Here is a 24,572-nt window from a genome sequence, read left to right on the forward strand (position 1 = left end):
TTTCCTCTTAACGGAAAATGAACAGTTTATTTTCTTAGCTGAAGGCTATAATGCTGGTGAACCTATAAATATAAGCAATACATAAAGATAATGAAATAAAATATAAGGAATCAGCAAAAGAATCCAAACATTGGGTTTAACAATTTGTTCCCATATTGCATTATCAATAAGCAAAGCAACTTCGTGAGTAATAGCCCTCTTTTTCCTGCTTTACTAAAGTTTTTGATAAGCATAAATAGACCCATCAGAAATTTTGGGGGCAGCAGACAGAGCTCCATACTGACATTATATAGAGTAGTAAGGGAAAGAAAAGATAATGGACTAAATTCTTCAGCATATCATATCTATATTCACAGCCTAGAGTCCATATCTGCATTTGTCAGCCCTCTAACAGTATCACTTTCATCATCTGAAATTGTAGTGCAGTGAAAGCTCTTCTTAATATACCAGACTCAAAGGCTCATTGATAATAGGTTATGACTATATTAACAGATACCAAGAAAGGGAGAAAGCTTACTTCTTTGTAGGGCTTAGAGTAGCCTTCCCCAACCTGGTGCTCTGCAGATGTGTTGGGCTACAGTTCCCATCATTCCCAGCCAGCATGGCCAATCTGCAGGTCACCAGAGGTTGGGGAAGGCTGGCTTAGAATGAAAGATTATAGTAAGTGGGAAGATCAGAGTTCAAATCCCCACCCAGCCATGAAGCTCACTGGGTGGCCTTGGACCAGTCACTCATTCTCAGCCAAACCTACCTCACAGGGTTTTTGTGTGGATAAAATGGTGGTGAGAATGAGAGAATCATGTATGTTCCATTGAGCTCCTTGGAGGAAAGGAGGAATATAAATATAAATAAATAAACAAATACATTGGCTAAATTTCTAGGTCAAGCATCCAACATCCTGTTTACTTGAACTCAAGCTCTGTTAGAAGTACACTTCAGAAAACCCACTTGAATTATTGGCTGAACGTTTTTGTGGGATCATTCCCTCTACTTCCATTGTTCAAGCTGGGAGTGCCATCGCTTATGTATGGAAAAGCAACAACAGGGATCGGCTATTATCTTTTCACTCTGCTTGTGAGTGTCCAGAGACATCTGGCTGGCCCTGATGGAAAGAGCACTTTGAACTAGATGGCTCTTTGGATGGATCCAGCAGGTGGTTTTTATGTTCAACCAATAGCTCATTGAATGAATATGGGCTTTTGTATAGACAGGATGCTCCCCTGTCTCAGTCCTTGTTGATGTGTGCTGTCTGAAAGGATTGAACTCTCCTTCAGGTCTGGCATTAACACCTGGCATGATCAGCCAAATGCCAGGGCCCACCGGGTCTAATGCTAGTCACTGATATCCTCTCCTCTCCTCTCCTCTCCTCTCCTCTCCTCTCCTCTCCTCTCCTCTCCTCTCCTCTCCTCTCCTCTGTCTCGCTCTCTCTTACATACTCCCCAAGATGATGGGTGTGCTGCAAAGCAAAGTGCAGCTGGTGCTGCAGCCAGCCATCACCTTCAGTTCCATAGACAGCCTCTGGGCTCTGCTCAACACCACGTCTGGACCCAGGGGCATTCTAGGGAAAAGGAGATTGTGGGCAGCTGCAGCCTCAGCCGGTGCTTCACTTCATAGTGCTCCCGCTGACAATGGAGGCTGGTGGCTCTGATTTCACAGCGGGGGGCGGGGGCTGTGAATCCATTCTGGGTTTCAGCCACAACCGGCCAGAACTCTAAAGGAGCTATTCAAGGTGATGAACCCTATCCCCAAAATACGTTCAGCACCATCGAAATCAGAGCTACCGGCCTTCACTGCCTTGTTGTTGTTGTTCAGTCGTTCAGTCGTGTCCGACTCTTCGTGACCCCATGGACCACAGCACGCCAGGCCTTCCTGTCCTGCGCTGTTAAAAATGTAAAAGGGAGGCAGGAAGGCAGGGACCCCTGCCTATTGCCACTTGGTAAACTTTCACGGGGGCGGGGGAATATGTCCCTCTCAGACCTGATGCCAGCCCTGCTCTCCTTCTATGGATCCCCCTTTAAAGAATGATGGGCCACAGGATGCATTAGTGCAGGTACTTATCCTCGGATCGTGCCATCACAGACACTGCCAGTGGGCCTGAGGTTATATGAGTGATGGCGAAATTACACTCTACGATAAAATGCATAGTTTCATCATGCTTGTTTGTTTTTTAAACTTTAGACAGTGGGGCAGTGGGAGGGGTTTTTTTTTGTTTTTGTTTTTAAAACCTTTCCCAATTCCTCTTATGCTGCAATTGCAATGAAAATCACCCCACCCACCCAAAGATGTCATTTGGTACAGTAGAAAAGCTGCTGTTGGTTCAGGTGTGGCAGTTTCCCAGCATGCCTGTCTGTGTCTTCACGCATCTGTGAGCCCAGTCCAGGTGGAAACATTTTGGCTGAACTTGGAAAGAATATACACTCGTTTAAGTTGCCAGGAAGTTGGGGGGAATGACATTTGGGTCATTGTCATCCTGCCTGTCATAGACAATCAACCCAAATGGAAGAGCTTACAAGAGAAGACTCAATAGAAGAACCGTGGAGAGCATGGCCAGGGAAGCTGGCATGGCTCTTACATCGGCTGGGGAGGGCATGATCTGGGGCAGCCTTCCCGAACACAGTGACCTCCAATGGGGAAAGCTTTTTCTCTGTGTATTTGTGTATGGGGGGGGGAAGGATGCCAGCCCTAGCCACACCCACTGCCATGACCCACCCACTGTTGCCTTTAGTCACACCCACCACTGGCATATGGCCCCTGACATGCAGCCCTTGGGGGCAAAATGTTGTCCACCTCTGCTCTAAAATAAAGCATTACTTTAAAAGTGGTGTTACTGCTATCCAGTGCTACATGACACTGGATGGTATTAATAGTACACCAGGGTGGTGTTATTGATACAAAACTAGCCATGATAACTGCTGCTTGTAACGATTGGGCCCAACATCTCTGCAGAAGCTCTCCAAGAAGGCATGGGAACAGATGAGGAAGAGGGGGGAGGGGTGGTGGAGCTCCTAAGGTTGCTGGAGATAGGGCAGGCTAACAGTGGCAGAGAGGAGTCTTTCTAGATGCGGCTAATCAGTTGGATCAAAGCCAGTCAGAGACCTCTCCATCTGTGGGAATGCCAGATCATATGCTGGCAAGGAGTTGGGAGTGACGGAGCCAAGAATCAGATGTTGGGTGAGGAGGGAGGAGCAACTTTGGGACACGAGGCATTCAAAAAGGTTGGCCACTCAAAAGAGGTCCTTAGGGAAAGACCCTCTGTGAGGGCGGGACTGGAAAAATTCCTCACATTTCATACTGTCGGCTGGCGCCAGTTTTCTTTGCAACTTCCTAATGTAGTGTATTCATCAAAGGTAGCTTCTTGTAGTCTAATTAGTATTATGCAAAGTTGACTAGAGAACCTATCTCTGGGTTGCTGTATGTGGATTACGTCTGAAACCTGAAGCATGGCTGATCTGGCCCTGGCTTGCATAATAAAAGCTCTCTACTACGAGATTGTCTTCAATGTGTGATTACAAAGATGACTGGAGGTTTGGCGCTCAACACTGCTGTGGTATGAGCAGTGTAGCCTGGGCCATGAGCACTGACGTGATGTACTCTGGCACTATGACCCTTTCCTTTAGCTGTGATAAGAGTGCTGGAGAGTACATCTGGGCCATAAATATGTCGATCTTGAAAGCACAAATAAATTATCCAGTGTTAAAAAATATGGCAGTATTAATCAACACAGTTATAGTAATCATTTTCTTTGGCACCCCAGTGATTAGCTGTTTGATTGATAAAAACACTTCCAGAAGCTCCCAGAGTGCAACAAATAGCTTTCTTTCTTTTTTTCCCTTCACAGAATTGTCAAAACACGATTTTGGATCTCAACATCATGATCTGAATTTGCCAGCAATATTGTTAAGCTGAAGAAAATCTGGTGGGATTCCTTAAAGAAGGTTTTAATTAGCTTGTTGCCAGCATTCTCTTTGGATATGCAAAATTATCTATTTCTTTCTTTCTTTCTTCCTAGGCTTTTGTTGAGCTTCATTGCTGAAAGTGCTCACTTAAGGGCTGTTGATGGTTGGTGGCTACTCTATGCTGCTGGACTTTATTTCACACTGTACATTTTGGATAGGGCAGTTCCAATTTGCCTGGAGAAGAAGTTTGAATTTTTGTAGCTAGGTAGGAAGACGGCAAGGAGGGGGTAGGTGTGTATTTTGGGAAGCTGTGCTGTTTTGGGAACAAGCGCGGCTGCCCATAGGCCTGTTGCTTGCTCCCCATCCTCTCTCAGAAAGGCACCATGTATCCCAGCCAGTTCTCTTTCCTCACAGGGGAACAAGATCTGTAAAAGCACTACCCCCAGAAGTTCCTGAACAGCTTAAGGCTGCAATCCTACACAGACCTCCCTGGTTGTAAGTCCCATTGAGTAGACCTGCACAGGATTGGACTGTGAAATGCTTTCGTCTTTCCTCACAGGGGATAGAGCATCTTCACACAATGAAAGGCCAAAGCAGGAGTGGGGAACTGGTGGCCCTTCAGATGTTGTTGGACTACAACTCCCAACAGCCCAGCCAGCATGGCCAGTGTTTGGGGATGATGGGAGTTGTAGTCCAACAGCATCTGGAAGTCCACAGGTTTCTCATCCCTAGTCAAAAGCATCTGGAGCTTTTCAGTTTAGGGAAAATATGGGGTTTAAGGTGGAGGGAGGGAGAGAGAACATGACAAGAGGTTTCTGAAATTATGAATAGTAGGGAGAGAGTGGAGAGAGGGTGCTTGGGTATGCAGCTTGGGGGTGCTTCTCGATCCAACTAAGTCACTAGAGACCGAAGTGGCCTTGTTAGCTTGGAGCACCTTTGGTTTGCCAGTTACAGCCTTTCCTTGATAAGGATGGCCTTGCCACAGTGATTCATGCTCTGGTCACATCCAGGTTGGATTATTGTCATGTATTATATGTGGAGCTGCCCTTGAAAATGGTTTGGGAGTTTCAACTTGTGCAAAATCAGTGGCCAGAATTCTCACTGGTTTATCATGATGGAGTCACATTATAACCATTTTTAAGGAATTATACTGGCTCCCTATTTGTTACAGGGCCCTATTCAAGGTGCTGGTTATCATCTTTAAAGCCTGAAACAGCTTGGGGTCCAAATACCTGAAGGGCGACCTCCTCCCATACTATACTGCCCATGCATTGAGATCTTCAGGGGAGGCCCTTCTCCGAATACCATCACTGGGAAATATATAGATTATGTGTCCTCAAAGGAGAGGGCCTTCTTGTTGGTGATGCCTCAACTCTGGGATGCCCTTCTAAAGGAGATCCGATTGGTGCCAACTTTGTTTTCTTCTCAGCACCAAGTTAAAACATTTATTTTTGCCCATGCCTTTTTAACATTTTAACATCTGATTATTTTAGAATGTTAATATATTTTTTAAAAAATTAAATGTAAGTTATTTTAAACTGAATCGATCATTTGGTTTGCTGGTTGAAGCATTGTTGTTGTCTAATTGTTTTTTAGTGTATAATTGTATGGTTTTTATATTGGATTTGTTGTCTGTTATTGATGTTGTATGTGCCACCTTGGGATCTTATGGATGAAGGTTTATAAATTTAAATAATACATACATACATACATACATACATACATAAAGTTATGTCTATCAATGGTTGTGACAGCTAAATGGAACCTCCATCCATGTACAGAGGACATATAGTCATTTCTGCTATTTCTGATGTTCAGGCTGTGAGTGCCGTTGCTTATGTAGTCAAAATGGCACCTCCCATGCACAAGAGGGGGGTATCCATGGGCTGGGGGGAACCTTGAGATTTCTAGAAATACAGAAAAAAATTAGGGGGGGGGGAGCCCCAATGGGTAGAATGCCACCCTGCAAAAAAAAAAAAAAAAAAAAAATGGCCCAATGAGGGATTAGTATACTCTGGGGCCACGGAATGCTGACTGGCTGACAGACTGAGGTGAAGAAAATATGGAAAAGGGGAAAGGGGAGGGGGAATGGAACAGAGTAGCTGGAATTCTGAACTGCAACATTCCACGCTGCATATTTTGTTGCAGGTCCCAGGTATGGTTTTGAATACCAGATACTCAGTGGTGGCTGGTGGCTCCGATTTCAGTGTGGCTGTAAAACCATTCTGGGTTTCAGTCAGAACCAGTCAGAGCTGCAAAGGAGCTACCCAAGGTACTGAACTCATTTTGGGGATAGGGTTCAGCACTTTGGATAGCTTCTTTAGAGCTCTAGCTGGTTCTGACTGAAACCCAGAATGGATTCACAGCCCCACTGAAATTGGAGCCACCAGCCTCCACAGTAGGTACTGGGGACAAAAAGAAGTGGGAGGCATTGCCTTTGTGCTCTGCATATGAGCGCCCAGAGGCATCTGCCTAGCCCAGTCTTCCCCAACTGGTGCCCTCCAGATGTCTTGGATGTCTTAGTTTGTAATTAGTTATTGGGCAGATTAGAAATGTAATAAATAAGTAAATTACAACTCCCATCATCCTGATCCAGCATGGCCAATGATGGGAGCTGTAGTCAAACACATCCGGGGAGCACCAGATTGGAAAAGGCTGGCCTAGCTGTTTGTTTGTTTGTTTGTTTATTTATTTATTTCATTTCTATACCGCCCAATAGCCGAAGCTCTCTGGGCGGTTCACAAAAACTAAAACCAAACAACACACAATAAAACAATTTAAAATATATAGAACATTAAAACCACAGTATAACAATACAACCACAATAAAACCTAGCAGCAGTACAGGAGTTTAAAATACAGATTTAAAACAGCAAAGATAAAAATTTAGAAAGCTAAAATGCCTGGGAAAATAAAAAGGTCTTCACCTGGCGCCGAAAGGAGTACAATGTAGGCGCCAGGCGAACCTCACTAGGGAGCTCATTCCAGAGCCGGGGTGCCACAACAGAAAAAGCCCTCCTCCTAGTAGCCACCCGCCTTACTTCCTTCGGCAGGGGCTCACGGAGAAGGGCTGCTGCTGATGATCTTAAGGTCCGGGCAGGCACATATGGGAGGAGGCGATCCTTCAGGTAACCTGGCCCCAAGCCGTTAAGGGCTTTGAATGTTAACACCAGCACTTTGAATCGGGCCCGGAAATGGACTGGCAGCCAGTGCAGCTGGAAAAGTACTGGCGTAATATGAGCTCGCAGGCCAGGCCCTGTTAACAATCTTGCTGCCCTATTTTGGACCAGCTGAAGTTTCCGGACCGTTTTCAAAGGCAGCCCCACGTATAACGCATTGCAGTAATCCAGACGAGAAGTTATCAGAGCATGGATAACTGTAGCTAGGCTATCTCTGTCCAGATAAGGGCGTAGTTGGTATACCAGCCTAAGCTGATAAAAAGTGGTCCGTGCCACTGAGTTCACCTGTGCCTCAAGTGACAGTTCTGGATCCAAGAGCACCCCCAAACTACGAACCTGATCCTTTAGGGGGAGTGCAACCCCCTCCAGAACAGGTTGAATATCACCTAGCCGGGCAGACGAACCACCCACTAACAGTACCTCCGTCTTGTCTGGATTGAGTTTCAGTTTATTAGCCCTCATCCAGTCCATTACCGTACCCAGGCACTGGTTCAGAACAGCCACTGCCTCACCTGGTTTTGATGAGAAAGAGAGGTAGAGCTGGGTGTCATCCGCATATTGATGGCACCTCAGCCCACACCTCCGGATAACCTCCCCCAGCGGTTTCATGTAGATGTTAAACAGCATGGGGGATAGAATAGAGCCCTGTGGAACCCCATGGCACAATTGCAATGGCACAGAGCAATAATCCCCCAGCACCACCTTCTGGAATCGGCCATCCAAGTAGGAGCGGAACCACTGTAGTGCAGTGCCTCCAACTCCCAACCCAGACAACCTATCCAGAAGGATACCATGGTCGATGGTATCGAAAGCCGCTGAGAGGTCCAGGAGAATCAACAGGGTCGCACTCCCCCTGTCCCTCTCCCGGCAGAGGTCATCCCACAGGGCGACCAAGGCAGTTTCCGTTCCAAAACCAGGCCTGAAGCCCGATTGAAATGGATCTAGATAATCCGTTTCATTCAACAGTGCCTGGAGCTGTCCTACAACCACCCGCTCAAGCACCTTGCCCAGGAAGGGGATGTTGGCCACTGGCCTATAATTGTAACCATCCTCTGGGTCCAGGTTAGGCTTTTTCAGGAGTGGTCTAATTACTGCCTCTTTTAAAGCAGCAGGCACCACTCCCTCTCTCAAGGAGGAATTTACAACCTCCTGGACCCAGCCGGATAACCCCTCCTTGTTTGATTTAATAAGCCATGAAGGGCAAGGGTCAAGCACACAAGTGGTCGATCGGACTTGGCCAAGCACCTTGTCCGCATCCTCAGGCCTCAGTAACTGAAATTCATCCAATAAAACTGGACCAGACGGTGCTCTGAACGCCTCTACCAATGGAACTGCATTAATGGTTGTGTCCAATTCATGACGAATCTGAGCGACTTTATCCTCAAAGTGCCGCGCAAACTCGTCACAGCGTGCTACCGAGGGTTCCACCGTCTCTCTCCCTGGCCCAGAATGTAACAGGCCACGAACCACTTGGAAAAGCTCCGCCGGACGACACTGAGAAGATGCAATGCTGGTGGAAAAGAACTGCCTCTTTGCCACCCTCACCGCCACAGAGTAGGCTCGATAGTGGGCTCTTACCTGTGTTCGGTCAGACTCAGCACAAGTTTTCCTCCACCTGCGTTCTAGCCGTCTCCCCTCTTGCTTCATTGCCCTCAGCACAGGTGTATACCAAGGAGCTGGCCGGGCTCTGCTCAGAGGGAGAGGGCGCTTGGGTGCGATCGTGTCAACCGCTGTTGACACGAACTGTTGTCAGAAACAGAATGCGGAGTGGAATTTCAATCTGATACAGTAAGGCAGTTTTTATGTTCTTACTCTCTGATCGCTGGGGAAGTGGGGAGCGTGAAACGATATAAAAATTGAACGAAGTTGCACAGTGATAGCCAGTGATCTGTCTTCTTTGAAACTTTTGTCTTTTCCCAAGTTGTTCTATTTTGTAATATACCGCTCCCGTCCCCTCAGCTGAAAAGACTGTTACGCACGATCAATGTTGCATTGAGTAAGTGCCTCATTTGGGAGCTTCAAAAATGCCTTTTAACTTTATTGGTGCATATTCTGGGTGATGCATTCCATTTTGAAAAATCACAAAGGATGCTGAAATCTGGGGAGGTGTTTTAATTAAATTCATTTTGTTTCTTTTTGCTTTAAAAAATTGGACGTTCAAAGAAACATGCCCACTGGCACACACAAAATTGCCTTCGCCTGTTTCAATCAGATCCTTTCTTGCCTTCAGTTTGGTATTACTGGGCTATTTACTTTATAGAAGAATTACATGATGTTATGAATGCCCTTTGAGTTGGGAATATTTTCCACAGTTGCTCCAGGAAGCTAATTGTCAGATACTTGAAGGGATTGATTGCCGAGTCTTAGGTTAAATATGGACGGCATACCAATTGTGCGTGTGTGTGTGTGTTACTGGAATCTGGAGACAATGCAAAAGGAGAGAAAGCTTTCCAATCTCATTCACATGCCCACTTTTGTATCAGAAAGTTATTATAGGAAGGTTCAGACATATCACCACTTGATAACTGGGGCAACCGGCAATGACATCCATGTATTAATTCATTTGATAATAAAAACCTTTATAGCCCACCTTTCTCTGTCCACACAATGTGGGACCCCCGAAGGCATCTTCAACCAAAGTTTAAAAACAATTATAAATAAAATGACATGAAAGCCCTATTAGCAGAAAAAACAAACCCAGAGACCCATCAAATACCAAGAGGACACATCTCAGTTTAATTCTCTGTGAAAGGCACATCAGAACAAAATGGCTTTACCAGAAGTCAACATTTTAATTATTTTTTAATTATAGAAATTTCTATGCTACCCTTCAGTAGAAATTCCTAGGGCTGTTTACATAAATGTCAGCAGGGAGGAAACCAAATGAACCTCATGGAGTAAGGAGTTTCATAGTCTGGGTGCCACAACTGAGAAGGCCTTGCCCTGCTTGCCGATCAACTGCACCTCTGCCAGTGGTGGCACGCAGAGCAGGCGTCCTCCTGGGATCTTTGTGTGTATACATGGGGCAGGGGAAGATCATGTAGGAGCAGACAGGCCTTTAGATATCCTTGTCCCAAAGTGAATGAGCTACTACAGATCAAAAAGTATAGATAAAAAGTTTTGTATTACATCGACACAACACATTTCCATAGCATCAGTTCACACATCTGGCTGTGGGTCATATTGTGTTGAGTAATCAAGAAGTGCTCATGTATGTGCGAATTGGCCCATGGAGAAGCCTGTTGGGGGGTGCAGGTGGAGCTTGGCACTGTCAGTGCCATCTTCTGGATTTTGGGGAGCCTTAGGCAAGGAAGGCACCCTAAGCAGCCTCCTCCCCTTAATCTGGAAGAGGTGGGCTGTTCAAACTAAGAATTCTCTCAGCATGCCTCTGACCAACTTGCGTGCTCAGAGCAAAGCTGTGTTGGGGAAATGGACCTCTTGCCAGTCTTAGGAGCCCATCAAATGCCCAGTCTTGCCGACCTCTGGAACCAGCCTTGGCGAATGCTGTGACGTAAGTGGTGACTGGCATGAAATCAAAGGAAAATTTTTGAAAAGTGGGCATAGGAGAGATTCCAGCAATCCATGACTTCAAATTGTCTTAGCCCCCCTCCATCTCTCAGTTCTGCACAATGTTATCCACCATGTTATCCACCTTTAGGGGAGGGACCATCACTCAGTGGTAGAGTACACACTTTGCATGCAGGAGGTCTGTGGTTCAATCCCCAATATTTCTTGTTGAGAAATGGCGGCTACCAGGGGAAGAGCCTTCTCTGTAGTGGACCCCATCTGTGGAATGCCATTTCCAGGGAGATCCACCTCATCTTCACTTTATATGTTTAGATGCTAGGTTGAAACCTTTCTCTTTCAGCAAGCATTTCATCTTTAATCTATTGCTTTGATTATTAACTTTACAGCTGGCTCTTTAATATTTTAAGGGAGCAATCCTATGTGGATTGACAGTCACCTCTGACCCTGGGGGCAACCGCCTATCCAGTGCAGGGCAGGAGGAGTGGTGAGGAGCGGATCTCCTCCTTGCTCCCCCTGCCCTGCTTTCGTGGCTAGACAGCTGATTTTGGCTGTCTAGCTGTGGGACCTTGGAGCATGGGAAGCGGCGGCCGGACAACACATAGGCTGTGTCATACCAGCATTTCTGACCTTGCCCCGCCACCCCGCCCCCGGGAATGCCCCATTTGTGCTGCTCTGCGCTGCTCTTACGAGCATGGAGCACGGGGCCAATCCATGCTGCCTATGAGGTGGCGCGGGAGGGGGTAGGAATTGGTTCTCCAGGAACCGACCTCGGAGTCTAGCCACTGACTAGCAGCCATAGGATTGCACCCTAAATGTTTTAATGTCCTTCATGTTTTAATATTCTATTATGTTGATATTTTAATTGCTCTATTTATCATTTCAGTTGTTTTTGGTTTTTTATTATTGTAAACTGCCCCGGGGGCATTTGCCAGTGGGGTGGTATCTAAACTAAATGACTAAGGGCACAATCCTATGCATGTTTAGACAGAAAATAGTCCAACAATGCCCAGCATGCCCCAGTCAGCATGGCTGGCTGGGGGAATGCTGGGAGTTGTAGGACTTTTTTCTGTCTAAACATGCATAGGATTGTGCCCTAAATGAATGAATAAGGTAAGCAGGTGATGGGAACTTCATTTCTCTGCCTGAGAGAGAGCCGCTGCAAGTCAGACTTGTCAATATTGAGCTAGAAGGACAAATAGTCTGACCTGGTATAAGGAAACTTCTTGTATACCTAAACAATCAACCAGTTCTGAATATTGACAGAAGGCTGACTTGATGTAAGTCAGCTTCCTTTTTTTGTTCTTTTCCTCTTGCTCTTCTGTTGTGCTTTCTATTATTAACTTGTTTATTATATTTGTCTTCCACCCTTCCTCTCTGGAGCTTGTGGTCATGTACACAAGGGTTATTCCATTGTATCATCACAGTGACCTGGTGCAGTAGCCCTTGCTGGGAGATAGCACCAGGCTGAGGTTCCTCCAGTGACTAACTCTATGGCTGACAGCAGAGATTCGAACTCAGGTCTCTCTCTTCAAGTCCTCACAACACCTTATCCAATACACCACATTGACTCTCTTCTGCCCTGCTGATCTCCCGAACCATGATCCAAAGTCCCATCTGCACATGATAGAAAGAGGCACACACAACTGGGGTTCACTTTTTTCACTACTGCCAATGTGGCAAGCCACTTTGAAAACAAATCAGTGGCTTTTCTCTTAAGTGGTGGGAAACACTGCAATAAAAACATCACCTCGAGCAGCATATACAGTTCTCTGCTGTGTGCACTGACATCTTCTTTGGAGTCCAATCCTGGCATTGTTCAAGTCAAGGCTGCACATTTTAAACCAGGGGAACCAGTGACTCTCCAGATGTTACTGATTAGCCTCAGTAAGCATGGTCAATAGTGTTGATGGGAGTTCTACTCCAACAACATCTGGAGGGCCACATGTGCCCATCCCTGTTTTAAACTAAGGCTTTCCTGAACCATTCTAGCCTTGTCCAATGTAGGTCCTTCAGTCCAGCCTGTTTGACTCCTGAGCCATCTCCCCAACTCATTGCAAAAGTCCAGCATGTTCCCCTTTCCTGATCTTATCCATGGATCACACCCTTTTAAGCAAAGAGTGAGGCAACATTTGTGTTTTGCACAGTGTAAAGTACAAAATATAAGCATTTAAAAAGTAACGAAGGTAGAAATTTTAACCAGGGGAGGCTGGTTGCTCCAAACCAGCTAGAACTCTAAAGGAGCTGTCAAGATGCTGAACCCTATCCCCAAAATAGGTTTAGCACCTTGGATAGCACCTTCATAGTACTGGCTGGTTCTTACTGAAACACAGAATGGATTCACAGCCCCACTGAAATCAGAGCCACCAGCCTCCACTGATTTTAACATGAGAACGTTTACCAGATCATTTTTACATGGTGAACCAACCTACCTCTCTCTTTCTCTGTCTATCTCTGCTCTGTCTCTGTCTCTGTCCCAGTGGCCCAGTTCGCAGAAAACGAGAAGCCACTGTGAGTGAACGTCCCCATGGGGCTTCTTGTTGCGATGATGGCTGCCATTTTGAATATTCAGGTGCAGTGGGTGCACACTGTAGCTTCTTGTTATGTGTGAACCCAGCAAGGAGTAGGTTGGTGTGGTGGTTGCCCATGGGTTCTGGGTCAACCACTCCAACAACCCACCCTCTCCGGGTTCACCCATAATAAGAAGCCACAGCAGTGGGGGTTTGGATCACCAACCTGGTGCCTGTGGGTGCCGCAACCTACCATGGCTAATAAGCCACAGTGGGCTGCTGTGATCATGTGGACCAGGTCTCTCTGTCTCAATTACCTTATTACCACAGTGGAAGAAACAGTTGTGCAAATCAGCTCTTTGAGCAAGATATTTTCTTAATCTGACCTTCAAAATGGAGCTAGAAAAACTTTTTCATGTCCTCAGTCACACTCACAATGCATCCCTCATCCCAGCAAAAGGAAAGTCCATCTGCTCCCACATGAACCAGTCTCGAGTTCTGGTTGAATACAGATTTATGCTGGATCAACTGCACCTGTGGAAGTCGACTTCCCCATCCCATCCTCCCCACAGCAGTCCCTCCAGCCCCCTGAAAATGCTACACAGAGAGTCAGGAGAACCTGTTGAAAGGGGTGAGCGGCAGTGTGGAGGGAGGCGGAATCCCCCCAAATCAGGTGGAGAGACCTTCCATAAGCAGAGCCCTTCCTCTCATGGAAGGTAGATCCAGGATCCAACCCAACATCTCTAGAAGCCATTCTCCAAGTGTCCCCACTATCTGAGATGAAATGCATGGTGACGAGGGACAGAACCTTTTAGTGACGGTGCCCCAGTGCTGCAGCTAGGGATGTATATATTTTGTTAAATCCATTCCGCCTGTGTTTTCAGATTGTCAGGCATCTTTCATTCCATCATCTGCTCACTGATGAAATCAGACTTTTTTTTAGACATGTTCAAGAATGTTGTTCCACTTGTGCAAGTGTGCATTAGCACTAATGACCATTAACACAAGAGCGCATTAGTGCAAGTACAAATTTGCAGACCCCCCCCCCCCCGCACCCAAGTAAAAACTGGTCTGTGCCACTCAGAAAAAGCTGGTCAGTTGTGGAATCTGCAGATTGGATTCATAGAAATCCAAATTCATTTGAATCTGTTGCAGATTATCCTAAGGTGCAGCTAGATAATTTTATACCTTGGACTTCATTATCTTGGGTAGGACGGCTTTAGGTGTTAATATATATTACTTTGGCTGTGAAGCACACAACTATTGTTTCTCTTCTCCCCTCCCCACCAATCCATGCTTCACAACTGGTTCTACATTCCTGATATGTTAGAGCAACCCCCTCCACACCAAATCAAAAACATATTTGCCAACCCTGCTAAAAAAGAAAAAAAAGAGAAGAAATACTCTGAGCATGTAGAGCTTTGCATTTTAAACTCACTTAAATCATACTTCAGCAAAGGAGATCATTACCTTGTCGTGGTGCTGGAGCTTGAGCACCTCAATGACGTCATGAGCTAAACCGTGAAGGGACACCCAAGACAGGAAGGTCATGGCAGAGAGGTCAGACTAAATACGATCCCTGGGGAAGGAAATGGCAACCCACCCCAGTATTCTTGCCATGAAAACTAAATGGATCAGTACAACCAGAGATATGTCGGTATACCATCGGAAGATGGGACTCCCAGGTCGGAAGATGGTCAAAATGCTACTGGGGAGGAACAGAGGATAAGTTCAACTAGCCCCAGATGTGATGACGCAGCTAGCTCAAAGCTGAAAGGATGGCTAGCAGCCGATGGTGCTGGTGGTGAACGATGAATCCGATGTTCTAAAGATCAACACACCATAGGGACCTGGAATGTAAGATCTATGAGTCAGGGCAAATTCAGTGTGGTTATTGGGGAGATGTCAAGATTAAATATAGACATTTTGGGTGTCAGTGAACTGAAATGGGCCAATTCACATCAAATGGCCACCAGATCTACTACTGTGGACAAGAGGTCCACAGAAGAAATGGAGTAGCCTTCATAATTCATAATAAAGTGGCTAAAGCAGTGATTGGATACAATCCAAAAAATGACAGAATGATCTCAATTTGAATTCAGGGTAAGCCATTTAACATCACAGTGATCCAAATATACGCCCCAACCACCACAGATGCTGAAAAAGCAGAAGTAGATTGGTTCTATGAGGATCTGCAGGACCTACTGGATAATACGCCAAACAAAATGTTATTTTCATTATAGGAGACTGGAATGCTAAGGTGGTTAGTCAAACGACACCTGGAATTACAGGCAAGCATGGTCTGGGAGAACAAAATGAAGCGGGACATAGGCTGATAGAATTTTGCCAAGACAACTCACTGTGCATAACAAACACTCTCTTCCAACAACCTAAGAGATGACTTTATACATGGACTTCACCAGACGGTCGACACCGAAATTAGATTGACTACATCCTTTGTAGCCAAAGGTGGCGGACATCTATGCAGTTGGTAAAAACAAGACCTGGAGCTGATTGTAGTTCAGATCACGAACTTCTTATTGCACAATTTAGAATCAGACGAAAGAGAATAGGGGAGACCCACAGAGCAGTTAGATATGAGCTCACTAATATTCCTCATGAATATGCAGTGGAGGTGAAGAATAGATTTAAGGGACTAGATTTAGTAGATAGGGTCCCAGAAGAACTATGGACAGAAGTTTGCAACATTGTTCAGGAGGCGGCAACAAAAAAAGTCCCCCCAAAAAAGAAAACCAAGAAGGCAAGATGGCTGTCTGCTGAGACACTGGAAGCAGCCCAAGAAAGAAGGAAAGCAAAAGGCAACAGGGATAGGGGGAGATATGCCCAATTAAATGCAAATTTCCAGAGGTTAGCCAGAAGAGATAAGGAATTATTTTTAAACAAGCAATGCGCGGAAGCGGAAGAAGATGATAGAATAGGAAGGACAAGAGACCTCTTCCAGAAAATTATTAACATCGGAGGTAAATTCCAGGCAAAAATGGGTATGATCAAAAACAAAGATGGCAAGGACCTAACAGAAGCAGAAGAGATCAAGAAAAGGTGGCAAGAATATACGGAAGATCTGTATAGGAAGGATAATAATATCGGGGATAGATTTGACGGTGTGGTCAGTGAGCTAAAGCCAGACATCCTGAAGAGTGAGGTGGAATGTGCCTTAAGAAGCATTGCTAATAACAAGGCAGCAGGAGATGACGGTATCCCAGTTGAACTGTTTAAAATCTTGCAAGATGATGCCGTCAAGGTGATGCATGCCATATGCCAGCAAATTTGGAAAACACAAGAATGGCCAACAGATTGGAAAAGATCAACTTATATCCCCATACCAAAAAAGGGAAGCACCAAAGAATGTTCAAACTGTCCAACAGTGGCACTTATTTCACATGCCAGTAAGGTAATACTCAAGATCTTGCAAGGTAGACTCCAGCAATTCTTGGAATGAGAATTGCCAGATGTACAAGCTGGGTTTAGAAAAGGCAGAGGAACTAGAGACCAAATTGCCAATATCTGCTGGATAATGGAGAAAGCCAGGGAGTTTCAGAAAAACATCTATTTCTGTTTTATTGACTATGCTAAAGCCTTTGACTGTGTGGATCATCACAAATTGTGGCAAGTTCTTGGGGGTATGGGGATACCAAGTCATCTTGTCTGCCTCCTGAGGAATCTGTATAACGACCGAGTAGCAATGGTAAGAACAGACCACGGAACAATGGACTGGTTTAAGATTGGGAAAGGAGTACGGCAGGGTTGTATACTCTCACCCTACCTATTCAACCTATACCCAGAACACATCATGCGACGTGCTGGGCTTGATGAAGCCAAGGCTGGAGTTAAAATCGCTGGAAGAAACATTAACAACCTCCGATATGCAGATGATACCACTTTGATGGCTGAAAGCGAGGAGGAGCTGAGGAACCTCATGACGAAGGTGAAAGAAGAAATTGCAAAAGCTGGGTTGCAGTTAAACCTCAAAAAAACCAAGATTATGGAAACCAGCTTGATTGATAACTGGCAAATAGAGGGAGAAAACGTGGAGGCAGTGACAGACTTTGTCTTTCTAGGCACAAAGATTACTGCAGATGCTGACTGCAGCCAGGAAATCAGAAGACGTTTACTTCTTGGGAGGAGAGCAATGACAAATCTTGAGAAAATAGTGAAGAGCAGAGACATCACACTGACAACAAAGGTCCGCATAGTTCAAGCAATGGTATTCCCCGAAGTAACCTATGGCTGCGAGAGCTGGACCATAAGGAAGGCTGAGCAAAGGAAGATAGATGCTTTTGAACTGTGGTGCTGGAGGAAAATTCTGAGAGTGCCTTGGACTGCAAGAAAATCAAACCAATCCATACTCCAGGAAATAAAGCCAGACTGCTCACTTGAGGGAAGGATATTAAAGGTAAAACTGAAGTACTTTGGCCACATCATGAGAAGACAGGATTCCCTGGAGAAGATGCTGATGCTAGGGAAAGTGGAAGACAAAAGGAAGAGGGGCAGACCAAGGGCAAGATGGATGGATGATATTCTGGAGGTGACGGACTCGTCCTTGGGGGAGCTGGGGGTGGCGATGACCAACAGGAAGCTCTGGCGTGGACTGGTCCATGAAGTCACGAAGAGTCGGAAGCGACTGAATGAATAAACAACAACAAAATCATAGCACTATTATGACTACCAAAAAAAATTGAGTTTGCTTCTTCTGGCCTGATGCCACACACACTTATTCGGAAATACACACCAATTTGTGGTAGAAAAGGATAACACATTTTAAAAGTAAAAATAATAAAATGAACATCTGTAACCATGTACATGCCCAGCCAGCGGCCTCCTAAATAAGAAGGGTGCTGCAGTGAGCAGCATCAACCCTTGTGGGCCCTAGCATACTCCAGCATGTCCAGGGCAGCCCAGGTGCTAATGCAGGGCCTATTTGTCACTGCCCCATTACCTGCTGCTCTCTGGATGGTCACTTGGGAGTCCCTTGGGCTGTGCGTAGGGATGTACAGATTTTCTTAAATCCATTCCATCTGTGTTTCGCAGATTGTCTGGCATCTGTTGTTCTGTCATCCACTCATTGACAGAATCATGCGTTTTTAGGGACACATGAGAATTTCGTTCCATTTGCCTTCACAGAAGGGCAAATTTGCACAAATCCCCCCCCAAATTAAAAAAAAAACCTAGTTTGCAAGTCCACAGAATCCACAGGACTCAGGAAAAGCCGGTCTGCTGAAATCTGAATTCGTTTGAATCCACTGTGGATTTCTCTGACATTCCTAACTGTGGGGGCCCTGTGTTTTGGCCCCAAGTTCCAGCCCTAGAGGCACCACTGCAGTGCCCCAAGTCTGAAATGCTTTGCCTGGGTTGCTCACCTGGTGCCTAGTTTGATGAGCTTTAGGTAGCTATTTATTTATTTATTTATTTATTTATTTATATACCATCCAATAGTCGAAGCTCTCACAAAAATTAAAACCATAAAGTACAGCATAAAACAACATAAAATATGAAAGCTTAAAACTACAATATAAAAATATAACCAGAATAAAACCTAGCAGCAATGCAGAGTTTTAAAACACAGATTTAAAATAGTGACTAGAGTACTAAAATGCTGGGAAAATAAAAAGGTCTTCACCTGGCACTGAAAAGAGTACAATGTAGGTGCCAGGCGAACCTCTCTAAGGAGCTCATTCCACAGCCGGAATGCCACAGCAGGAATGGCCCTGTTCCTCGTAGCCACCCACCTCACTTCCTTTGGCAGGGGCTCATGGAGAAGGGCTGCTGAAGGTGATCTTAGGGTCTGGACAGGTACATATGGGAGGAGGCGATCCTTCAGATAACCTGGTCCCAAGCCATTTAGGGCTTTGAATGTGAATACCAGCACTTTGAATCAGACCTGGACTGGCATCCAGTGCAGCTGGAAAAATAGTGGCATAATATGCTCTCACTGGTCAGTCCCTGTTAACAATTTTGCTCCCCTGTTTTGGACCAGCTGAAGTTTCCAGACTGTTTTCAAAGGCAGCCCCACATATAACACATTGCAGTAATCCAGATGAGAGGTTATCAGAGAATGGATGACTGTAGCTAGGCTATCTCTGTCCAGTTAAGGGTGTTGTTGGTATATCAGCCTAGCTAGTTCAGCAGGTTTTAGGCACCAAGCGAAGGCTGTATTTGCCCAGGCTTTTAATGCACTGCAGAGTTGCTGCTACTATTTTAATGCTTTTGCTGGTTTTACTGCTGCTGTTTCATTAGCAACATTTTGTTAGTAATTGAATTATTTTCATCTAATGGAATTGCTTGCTCTTAGTTTGACTATGGTTAGCTGCCTTAAGAGTTTTATCTGGAAAGGTGGGATATAAATATTTCAAGTAAAGAAATAAGGTATCTGGGTTCATATTATTCAACTGAAATTGTAATCCTAAGCATAATTACTAGTCTGGAGGTTCCACTGAACTTAACTTCTGCGTAAATGTATCGGGTTGCTTGTCACTTATGTGGAGTTAGGTTCTAGTACAATCAAAGAAAAGTAATTATTTATTGTTATTAGGGCTATCATCTGCTTAAAGACTTTTTAGATGATGAATAATGTGCCTTTTAACTGGTTAATTGAATAATGAATCAAATTACATTCAAATACACTTACATATGACCAAACCCTCAATTAAGGGTGCCTTTCTGAGATATTGAAGGAAATGAGAGATAATTTACAATTAAATAAACAAAAGGTACTATCATTGTGAGGGAGAAAGGCTATATTTAACTTTTGTAAACTGCCCAGAGAGCTTCCACTATGGGGTGGTATAGAAATGCAATAAATAAATACATAAATAAATATTTAATTTCCCCCCTTTCATTCCTGAGTACAGTAACACACTGGAATCAAAGGAGACTCAATAATAAACAGTGTGCTCTTTCCACTCTGCCTTATTGGTTAATATTTTTACCCACATGCAATCTGATCAACCGAGCAAACTAGTGCTTTAGAATGAAATTCAACCAATTAACGCTGGCAGCCTTGTCTATTAGTGGGTATTAGTGTGATGTTTTATACCTGGTCTTTTATCCAGGTTGCACAGTGATACAAGTTAGTGCTCTTGAACTAGTGGGCCGGGAGCGATCAATGGGTCATAATCTGACCCACTGAGACCACATCATATTTGTTTTCTTTTCTTTTTTTAAAGTAGAAAGATGGACAGGGGTTGGGAGAAAAGGAGAAAGTAAGGGTGTGTGAGGTTGTGACTACAATGCTACACATCTATACTGATTCTCTACTAATTTTATCTGCAGTGACCCCTCCCTCAAGTCCTAGGAACTATAGTTGGGTGCAGGTGCTAACTGCTAGAGATCTCAAGTTGCCTGCCCACCACTACAATTCTCAGGGTTTCCTAGGGTGAAGAAACATGGTTAAAACAGTGTAGAAGTGCCCTGAAAAAGAGAGAGGAGAAAAAGGGGTGGAGAGAGAGAGAGAAGGAGAAAAGAGGATATGTAAGGTGTGTGTTTTTTTAAATTAAACTGGGTTCCATGTTATGAATTTGAAGTTAAAGGTGGATTCCTGGGCTGAAAAGCTTGGAAACTACTGATATAAGGCAGAGAGATCATTTACACCTAGTTGGCTCCAAGGCAGAGGAGGGATTTAGAGCTGGATTTCTGAGAATTCTTTATTACATTTTTATCCCACCCATCTTCCAAGGAGTTCAGGGCTGCCACATTATTCTCACAACAACCATGCAAGGCAGATTAGTCTGGGAGATGGTGCCTGGCCCAAGGTCACCTAACGAAGCTCACGGCTGAGTTGGGATTTGATCCCACTTTTCCTTGGTTTTAGTCCCATGTGCTAACCAATACATCACTTTGGATCTCGTCCATTTCCATACTCCTGCATGTATTTAGGGAAGAATGAGTGTGCCCATTTTATACATAAATGGGACTAAGGGATGCATTGAGGATACATTTCTTTCTCAAGCTTGGTTGCTGTACTAAGAGGACACTGCTGGGGAATGACAATAAGGGATCCTGGCCTCCTTATGAACCTCCCTGAGGCAGCTGATTGGCTAAACTACTGATAGACAGAATGCTCAGCTGGATGGGTCATTGGCTTGAGCATTGGTCAATGCTCATGACTTTTTTCTGTGTTCACTTCTACGTAGTTATACACTTACTATGGAGAAGTAGCTAGAGCTAAATCAGTGGAGACAAGGAAGTGTAGTCACACTGTTGAAACTGACAGATGCTCCCAGCAGGTCAGTACAGGTGTTTTATACTCCCCACTTCCCTCCACAATAGGATATGTTAGGAAAAAAGTTTGTTACAGAGTTTCTTTGGTTGTGAGGGGGAATATACTGGTCTTTTTTTTTAAAAGATATGTTTACAACTTTGCAAATTATACATGGGAGAGAAAGGAAAAGATATCAACAGAGATCATGCTCATCTTCAGAGCAGTATCAGTTTAGCAAAAAAACAAAGTACATGCTCTGAAAGCTCCTTGGCCATCTGCAAAAAAACCTCAGGCATATCTGCCTCACTGGCTACATTGCAACTACAGTAACTTCTCTCCAGGTGGGATGTGGCTAGAACACAGAAGCCACCAGCAACCAAAGAGTCATTCATTAAGCACTGGCAGCACCATCTGACCCTGAACAGATCATCTTTCACCATTCTCTGTTCAGAAACCTAGAGATATGTTAGGCAACATATTATATTGCTCCTGCTACATCTGCATACGCCAGGGTGAATGCTGAACAAATATGATGTGCACAGACCGTGGGTTGGATCCAGATTGAAGATGGATCAACTGCGCTGGCAGAAGTAGACTCCCCACTCCCACTCCCCTCTGCCCCCTAAAAATACTACACAAACAATTAGGAGTCCCCGATGAATGGGGTGAGCTGTGGTGTGTGTGTAGAGGGGGAATTCCCACAAATTGGATGGAGCCCTTCCTCTCATGAAGGTCTCTTCCTCTTGTGGAAGGCAGTTCCAGGATTCTTTTTTTTAAACTCTGATTTAATTACTACAAGTGAAGTGGTTTATGTATCACACCATATATTTCTCTTCGAAGAAGACTAACATAGCCAGTTGAAGCTAAAATTGCAAGGAACTGAAAATTCTGCCCAAAATAGACTCAATCCCATTTTTATAGGACAAGTTACTTATTTTTTGCTTTGAGATATTAATGTTTAATTCTGTTTTGCCCTGAGGCAATGTTTGAAAAAACGTCGCACTGATCAGCATCAGGGAAGGAAGGGGAATATCTAAAGGCTCAGTGAAAAAAAATTATGGATCTAAATTCTGCAACATTTCATTGGCATTGAATAGAATGTCACTTTGCAGGGGTTTCCATGGATCTGGATTTGCATGGTAATTCAATCTGATTTTAAATTAAGCGTGGGAACACACAGAAAGACTTTAGCAACACTGAATTGATACAGCATACAAAAAAATATTGGGGGGAGGGGAGGGTGCAGGAAACTACTTCCAGTGGGGAGACACCAGCTCTTTTAATGGTGGCATCCTGACTTTCCAATCATTTTCCAAACTCCAGTTGCTATAGTAACTTAAGAAAGCTTTCTAGAAAAAGAAACATCGCTTCTGAACTTCACCCAATCTACTTCATTAAAGCGTAGCAGCAGCTGTTTATGTTTGTTTGGAATTTTGAAAGGGGCACACACGTGTGTATCACTCAGTCCATGCTTTTCTTTTTCCTTTCAGATAACAAAAAAAGGAAGCCAACAGCAAAACATCATATATATATATATATATTCAAATGCTATTGATTCCTAGTACATTTCTCTTCTGAGTCTTCCTCTTCCGTGTATGTCAACTGCAATGTTTTTCTAAGATCATTTTCATACATGATGCCAAAAAGTGTGTTTGAGCCTCTCATACAATATTTATTTTGTGCCTCATGTGAATGCTGTTGATGCAGGAAGGAGTAGAGAAAAGATATAGCATATGTATTAGCAGAGATGTTATATTCATATGAAAGGCAGATTTACATTCAAACTAATCTAAGCCTCACAAGTGAAAATACATCTCATATATATAGTCTGTGTTTTGAATATAAATCCTATGTTGGATAGAATGTATTTTGGATTTAAAATCGGCTCTATTCCTCTTTTTAGCAACATTCATATTATTGCATTATGTAATGTATAAAAACATAGTTACACACTGTTACTCTTTGTAATGTGTGAAAACTCTGTTCGTGTAGATGTTTGGGAAGCAAATCTCATAAATTTTACATAGATATGGAAACTGAATCAGGACAGGTGATGTGGAATGGGGCGGGGGAGAGTGTAAATAAAATGAAAGACAGTTGGGGATGGTGGAAGGAAAGAGAGATAGAAAGGGACCCAGAGGGAGCAGCACAGAGAGGAGAGGGGACTAAGACAAGAGAAAGGAAATGAGAGACAGAAACTGAGAGGGGTTAAGCAGAAAAGATCCAAGAGGCAGAGGTACATGGGAGCTGCAGAGATATAAGTGGAGAAAGGTATACAACATTTTAAAGTAGCTTATAAGTTCTTATTGTGGGACATCTGCTTGAAAAATATGCAACCCACTATGCTTCTCTCTTTGGATTCACACATGTACCCTTATCAAAAAGGGAAGTATTTTAGATGTCATTTTAGATGGATGAATGCACAGCTGGAGAGTCCTGGGGAACAGCATTATTGATGTGGAGGACACTCTAGGTATTTGAAAGAGAGAGAGAAAGACTTACCTATAGTTGACACAACTGTGCCCACAAAATAGAAAGCCCCTGTGAAGTCCCATCTTGGTCGGAGGGCATCTGCTCTGATGCCGGCTGCCATGGCTGCCTCATAACTTCTTAAGAAGGCCCTTAGCTCAGGGAGGCTAATGTTAAAGATCTGGCTGAAGTTCTGAAGGGTCCAGTTCCAACGATGCTGAGCTTCCGCTTCAGATGGGCTCTCAATGGCTGAAAAAATGGTGGCTCCAGCGGTCAAGTATGCCACAATGAGCACTGCTAAGAGGATGAACCTGCCATTGTCCTCATTGAAATGTGACACGCAGCAGCAGCCCTTTGGTCTCCTGATAGACATCATCCGAATTTCAGCACCACAGAGGTGGTGGACAGCGACCAACACCTCATTGGAGACACCGGCATGGAGCTACCGCCCAGTTAAAGAGTTCAAGAGGAAAACCTGGACCCTTCTCTGGAAGGGTTCCTTTTCATGCTTGATGCCAGTGCAGAATTCCACTGACCTGTATCCCATAGGGCTCCCCCACATCACCCTTGGCACATAGATTCCCTTACAGCCACATTGGGAGCTCCGTTGCCCTTGCAGCCCACCACTGAGCCCTTGAGTGCACTAGCCATTGGCTTGTAAGGAATGGCTTTATTCTCCCATCCCAGAGTACTCCATTTGGCCATATTCGTTGTATTCCAGCCTTTATCCAAACCAAAGGCAGACAGGTCTGGTGGGGAGAAAAACGTGTTCAGTC

The 24,572-nt window shown here is 44.5% G+C and overlaps 1 protein-coding gene across 1 annotated transcript in view; it reads right to left on the bottom strand.

Annotated features, from left to right (window-relative positions):
- KCNK12 (potassium two pore domain channel subfamily K member 12) overlaps positions 1 to 24,172 on the bottom strand; it is a 62,170-nt gene extending 37,998 nt beyond the window's left edge. Inside the window, exon 1 of the mRNA XM_084832840.1 lies at positions 23,830 to 24,172. Within this exon, the coding sequence (XP_084688966.1) occupies positions 23,830 to 24,172 (343 nt within the window). The remainder of the gene's footprint in view (positions 1 to 23,829) is intronic.
- Positions 24,173 to 24,572: the final 400 nt, after the last annotated feature.

This window comes from Heloderma suspectum, chromosome 1 (assembly GCF_057233095.1).
Source record: "Heloderma suspectum isolate Gila_16-S chromosome 1, 16-S_ref, whole genome shotgun sequence".
Lineage (NCBI taxonomy): Eukaryota > Metazoa > Chordata > Lepidosauria > Squamata > Helodermatidae > Heloderma > Heloderma suspectum.